General features: G+C 33.6%; 2 protein-coding genes across 2 annotated transcripts; both read right to left on the bottom strand.

Moving 5' to 3' along the window:
* Nucleotides 1–2,634: 2,634 nt before the first annotated feature.
* Nucleotides 2,635–3,464, bottom strand: LOC110996876. Its single transcript, XM_022264752.2, has one exon. The coding sequence runs from the start codon at nucleotides 3,273–3,275 to the stop codon at nucleotides 2,730–2,732; it is 546 nt and encodes a 181-aa protein (XP_022120444.1). The 5' UTR covers nucleotides 3,276–3,464; the 3' UTR covers nucleotides 2,635–2,729.
* A 2,142-nt stretch (nucleotides 3,465–5,606) lies between these two features.
* On the bottom strand, nucleotides 5,607–6,497 carry LOC110996875. Its single transcript, XM_022264751.2, has 2 exons — nucleotides 6,042–6,497; nucleotides 5,607–5,820 (listed from the first exon to the last, which is right to left on the bottom strand). Exons 1-2 carry the CDS (start codon nucleotides 6,440–6,442, stop codon nucleotides 5,760–5,762), a joined length of 462 nt encoding a protein of 153 aa, XP_022120443.2. The 5' UTR covers nucleotides 6,443–6,497; the 3' UTR covers nucleotides 5,607–5,759.

Here is a 6,497-nt window from a genome sequence, read left to right on the forward strand (position 1 = left end):
ATTTTATACCGTAGTTTTTATATTTAAAATATTAGGTCCTTGCATATGAAACTGTAGTACTTTTTGGCCACTTTGACCTCAAATATAGGAGATAGATTAGATTAGGAGATAGAGAGATTTGGTTAGGAATTTTTTACAACTACTTACTCGTACATTTGTTTTCTAATTTCCTTTCTTTGCGTCCCTCTTTTTATAAAATGGAAAACATTAAATATCGCTTTATTTACGATTTCGAGTTCCACCCTTACAATTACATTTCTGTACATATTGTGAGCATAGTCGTAGGAACTAGTTGTTTTTCTTTATCTTTGTATTACATGCTTTAGGTTTGACATTGACATGATAATCTGAGATAAAAACAATGACATGAAATTCTGTATATACAGCTGATCTTCTAGTTGGGACTGTTTATTTAATTGGTGTTTATTTTTAATTAGAGGTAATGCATAATTCGCATTTTTTGCGACGACGCACAAAGCAACGAACATGCGAACCCTCTGGCAATGTCAGTGTCTATAGACGACGTTGTCACAGAAAATTTGGCGGCCTTTGGATGAAATCAATGGCAATGGTAGTGACGATAAAAAAGTCTATCGTTAGTAAGGCAATTACTTTTATCCGTATATCAGAATGATATCAATACGTGATATTTTATTGTATTGAGTAACAGAATATATTTATGATATTGTTTTATATGCTTATTACTTATAACAGCTATTATAACATTTGCAAGTCGTAGAATTATTATATCTAAATTAGGTCTGAATATTTTTTCATGACATAGACAATTTTGCAGATTTGCATATATTATGATAACTTTTTGCCCTTAATATTAATGGAGTGTTTAAAATATTCATATTCATCTAATACAGGCCGGCAACGCACTCGCGAGCCCTCTGGTATTAAGAGTGTCCATAGGCGGCGGTGTTACTTAGCATCAGGGGAGACTCCCGCCCGTTTGCCCCATGTTCTATATAAATTAGCACTGTATTAGACCCTTGCCACTAAATAATTAGATAAATTGAATTTATCTTATATTTGCGAATTCTTTAGAAATCATAATAATACTGAACAACTAGCTAGATCACAGATAATAAATAATTCATATTTGTGATCAGTTTCAAATTGTGAACGTTTGAACAATTAAAACTGACTTAAAATGCGTCTATAGCTATATATTACCTGTACATATCCACAGTATACTTCATGTTCTTAGTCAGTAAGTATCTGTAACATTTGGCAGTCTTTCATCATATTTTTCTCATAAATCTACACTTATGAACATCAGTACAAAAATCAATACATCTAAAAATTTTACATCCAGTTCTCAAATCAAGGGCGTCAATAAATGCTGCGTCACTGTTGTATCACCAATATTACAGTATGTTTTTAAATTTGTATTTTTGATTATTACGATGAATTTAAATTAAATATATAAGCATATAATATTTTAATCGTAATAATTCAGTCTACAACAGTCGATTGCTTATATAGGTTTTTGCTTATTAAAACATATGACTCAGAATAAATATCCAGTCATCATTGCAAATATCGTTAGTATCAACTCATATCTACATATATACAGAGAAAACATGTATATACAACAAAATTATATTAATGTGTGGTTTAACTACAATAGATACAGTGGCTTAGGAGAGGAAGATATGAATGAATATTGTTTTAAAGATATATCTAGCGATTATTTTGTCTCCGAAAACCACTTTTGTGTTTTTAATGTTTTGGTGGATTTTTATTTTAAATTAATTGGTATTTAGATCCATATTATACGTCCTAAAACTCCTTCCTATCTCAAACACGAATTCAAATTTTTCTCTTCCGAAAACTATGTTCTTGAAATTTCTTCTCATAATTCTTCCCTTCTTGGCGAATCCTTTAAGTTTCTCACGATCACTGGAAGAGGTCGCTTGACATCGATAAGACCGCCAGTTGCTCTCCCTTTCATTTAATTATGTCAATAATTGTATTATATTTATGTATGCAAAAAGTGGTAATAAATAAAATTACAATAAAACAACATCAAAACGTAAAACTGGTTATAATCCTGAATGTTATAAATGTTATCAAATTTTCAACATTTTTAATAAAAAATAACCAGTGGCGCTACAGCCCTTAGGCCTCGGCCTCAGATTGTTGATGATTGTATCTTTTTCGTCGCCATTGGTTTTTTTAATGGTTTACTTAAAGAGATTTCTGTGCCTGAACTCGCCGTCGACGTTTTGCGTCCCAGTCCCAGACATGCCGGTTTTATCACGATTCCTTTACCGTATAGTGGAATACTTGACGCGAACATAAACAGAAAGTTTATATGTGCATAGCCAAGAATCAAATCTACGACCTGAAACATGAGATTCGTACTTTTAAGCCAATAGAAAAATGTCAATAAATGATATAATGTACCTAACATGTTTAAAGTTATGGTTTGATAAGTTTCTATTAATATGAACATCTAGAGAATTAGCGTATTTGAAGAACTTTCTATAGCTCCATTGGTACATAAAATAAATCCCATATTATATGATAATTTTAGGTATATACAGTAGTATTGTATACATATATATTGTACGTTACGTACGTGATAATATTCATAACAATGATAACAAAGAACAATACATAGTTGTTTAATACGTTTACTTAAAAATATAATAATTTACAAATAAATTACATAATGAAATAATAAATTAGTATCCTATAGTAATCGTGAGATCAGGTTACGTCGATACAGCGATAACCTCCGGGGCTCGTGTAGATGGTGCTTCCGGTTCATCAACGCACATGAGCGTCACTGGATCTCTCATTCTATCCGGTCCGCACTGCTCCATCGCGCCAATGAGCTTAAATTCATTTTTATCCTCCGGTTCCTCTGCTTCAATCGGTTTCCGGCCGGGGATTAATACTTCCGCATTACGCCCGTCACCCTCAACTTTCTTCTCACCTTCAGTGCCAATTTCGACTCGGTACGGTGTGCTCGGCTCAACAAACGCCTCCATCACATGTACATCAGCTCGCTCCTGAATATCATCGTTGCCTTCCTTCGCGCTCTTCAACCAGCTCAAGTCTAACAGGCTGCTCGGTATCTTCTGAGGGATAGCAACTAGAAGGACAACGTTTTGGACATCAGCCTGCACATTAACTTCGCCGTCTTGACGTTGATCGTAGGTGGCGGGTGCGGCGAACGCCAGCGAGACAAAAGCAAGTACTAAGAGCATGGTGCGTGCATTCGAGGCACCTCTTGCGATTTGACTGCGCGTAAACATCTCCCGCGATGCTTTTACCGTGCGCCGGCGAACCAGTCGTAAATGAATCGAGAACAGTAACGGTTCACGATGAGCGGACGCTCTCTTCACTTTGCATTTAGCTTATGACTATCACTTGGCTATCAGAGAAAGGTTGTCCACTATAAACACATTGATCACTGTTCTACTTTGCCGTGGGAGTCGAGTGTGTACTCGATAGATATCTTAAAGTATGTGAGGAAGCCGTATCGAAATCGTCGACGACCTTTGACTGACATGCTGCGATAACCGAGTAACTTCAACACACAAATCTATTTTTAACTATTTTATTTAAGATAAAGTGACGATCTTTACATGATTATAGAGAAACGCGTTGTTTTAAATAATTTTGTTTTGTAGTATTTTAATAAGGCTTATAACTAAATGTACTCCTTTTTGGTCTTATATATACAAATTTAAAAATACAGTAAATTATCAAATTTGTCACAACAAAGATATTTTATTTTACAGTATTAAAAATGCATACATATTTAGATATTCATAGACAATATTCTACATGCAATACAAAATTCATGTCCCAATTATCGGAGTAACCAATTAAGTTTCTTAAAAAGAATACGGAAAAATGGTATGGCAGTAGTGTTTAGGCGCACGACTCACCCATCTCTAAGCTCTTGCATTCGAAAATTGTCTATGCAAAAATGTACTACAATTCGTACAAAATACAATACATTTTTGGCGCACGGAGGTCAGTCTTAGCTCCAACTATGTCTTCGATATGTTTTGACATAATATAGTTTCTGAAAATCTGGTCTCATAATATAATCTATAGTCACTATTAGCGCCAAGATTTTATTACTGAAAATGTACCGAGTTAAATAATTAAAGATACTTAACAAAAAATAAAATCTAAGATTAGAAACAAAAACACTGTAATTTCAAATGCAGTTTGCGATCCCGTTATATACTTGTGAGACTGGTTGAGCAATGACAGTTTCTTGTTTAACAGGAAGAAATCAATGTTTTATAATGTATTAGAGGATATTAGTGGTTATTGAGGCAAAAAGGTTAATAATAGAGTAAATTGTTTTTACTTTATGTGTTATTACAATTCTATATTGAAAAACAGGGATACAGTAATGACACCGAGACTTGGTCAAAGGAAACATTGAATTTCTATATACGTTTGTATGGTTTGTAGAATCATATTATCTCTCTGGTAAAATTATGATTCATAAATAGACTTAAAAATACCTTTTTTATGAACTGAAGGTAACATGTACTTTGGCTTTAAATTTAGCTATTTGCTAAGACTAGATATTCCTTGACATCTTGAAGCTTGGGGAAGACGTATGTGTCTATTTTATTGATTATTTCTCAGGGATTTAATTTTAGATGAATTACGAATTATATGATTTTATAGGACCCGAAACAGGACATTTTTCATACAAGCCCCTGATTTATAGGCAATTAGCTAAACAGTCTCGGAAGTTTTTGATATGTATATATATTCATCAGATTCTTGTGTATATAATACTTTTAGTAAGATTTCGATATTTTATTTGTATCTTTCTTACAGTTTATTAAATAATTATAAAACTTTGTTCATGTGGTTGTGGCACAATTGATTTAGCGCTAATCTACTAGGGAGGCCCTGTGTCGTGGTTGATTAGATACAATTATTCCGTGTTACATGGTGCATGTTGAAACAATTTAAAGAAAAAGCATTCTTAGTGGTATAATTTATAAAAAAAGTCGTATAAGACTTTAAGTATACGTATATTTAAAAAACCACTATTTAGGTATGAACTATGAATATTGTCAGGCAAGTATCTGAGCTCTGAAGACTGATACAATGAAGATAAACTATATACGCGTTTAATACAACTTATTTGTAAATTAGTACATTGTACATTGGAATATAAAAGTTAGAAAGCCTACTTACTTACTTTACTTCTACTCATATATACAGAAAAGGAATGTAATGGAAATGCAGACCTTTTTTGCTCGTAGAATCTTTGCCTAGCTTTTGATAAAAACACAACTACGTCAATTAACTTTTTACTTCTGTAAAGCTTTCAGCAAAAAGCTCCGTTATTTTCAACTATAAACGTGATTTTATAAAAACTACCTTTGTATCATTGTATTAGGTACGTGTCGATTGTTAGTTATATAAATAAATAATTTGCTATGTTAATTGCACCAATAACATAAGTCATAGAATTACACTGTAATCTATGTGTGTAGCGTTTTTATTACCGAGCCAATCAGTTCTCTTACCTGGCTTGTTTAAATTAATTGATATTTGTTTTATCAAAATAACGAAGTTCTATCGTTCAAATGAAACAATTATTTTGGGATTTTTCAATAAGAATTCATTTTTTATTTTAACAAAACAGTCGATGTACAAGTACACACTTAACAAATAATATCTTATAACTAATAAATGCAATTAATCATATCACTAATCAGGCGACAATCATGGCTAAAAGCGTAGTACTAAAGTCAATGATGACGATTTTTACGTAGCAAGGGCAACAGCATATTCGCCAGGCGATATTTCAATCTGAAAAAAAAATCATAATAAATATTTGTATGTCTAGTACCGAGCTATAATGCCCTGAAACTATAATATGCCGTAAAACTGTGTGTAGTTCAAAATTACGCTTTTAACTGTAATAAATGAATATAGACAGAAGAATATAATTTGATCTTTTTCCGTTAAATAATCTTTCTTAATTAAATCTTGTAAATAAAACAAAATACTATTTTGAAATTAAAAATTACCTCTGAGTTTTCTCCTTGTTCCGCTGAGAAGCATCCTTCTTTTGCAGCTTGACATCATTAACTTCGTTGAGCGCATCTGGTTTTAAGTCCTGTGGTTTATCATCATCGGGCTTTGGCTTCATTGGCTTGCTGGGCGGTTTCGGCTTCTGTAGTTCATTGAAGTCCTCTATATCAAGAAGGTCGCTTAGATCAATGTCAGAGGCAGCAGCTAGCAACGATTCGGCCGGGGCCACAGCAATCACGACTCCGTCAATATTGAGCCTATAGTTCTCGGTACCATTTTGACGTTGATCGAAGTGCTTTTCAGATCTATCACATTCGGGAGTAGGGGCGGCAGCAACAAGACCCAATAGCGTGAAAAGTACGGCGACTTCGCACACGATTCTCTTGTAGTTGACCATCGCGGCAGGTGTCTGAGCTGGCACTGAGCCGAGCGGGACCCACTTTGAAACCGCT

This window comes from Pieris rapae, chromosome 11 (assembly GCF_905147795.1).
Source record: "Pieris rapae chromosome 11, ilPieRapa1.1, whole genome shotgun sequence".
Classification (NCBI taxonomy): domain Eukaryota; kingdom Metazoa; phylum Arthropoda; class Insecta; order Lepidoptera; family Pieridae; genus Pieris; species Pieris rapae.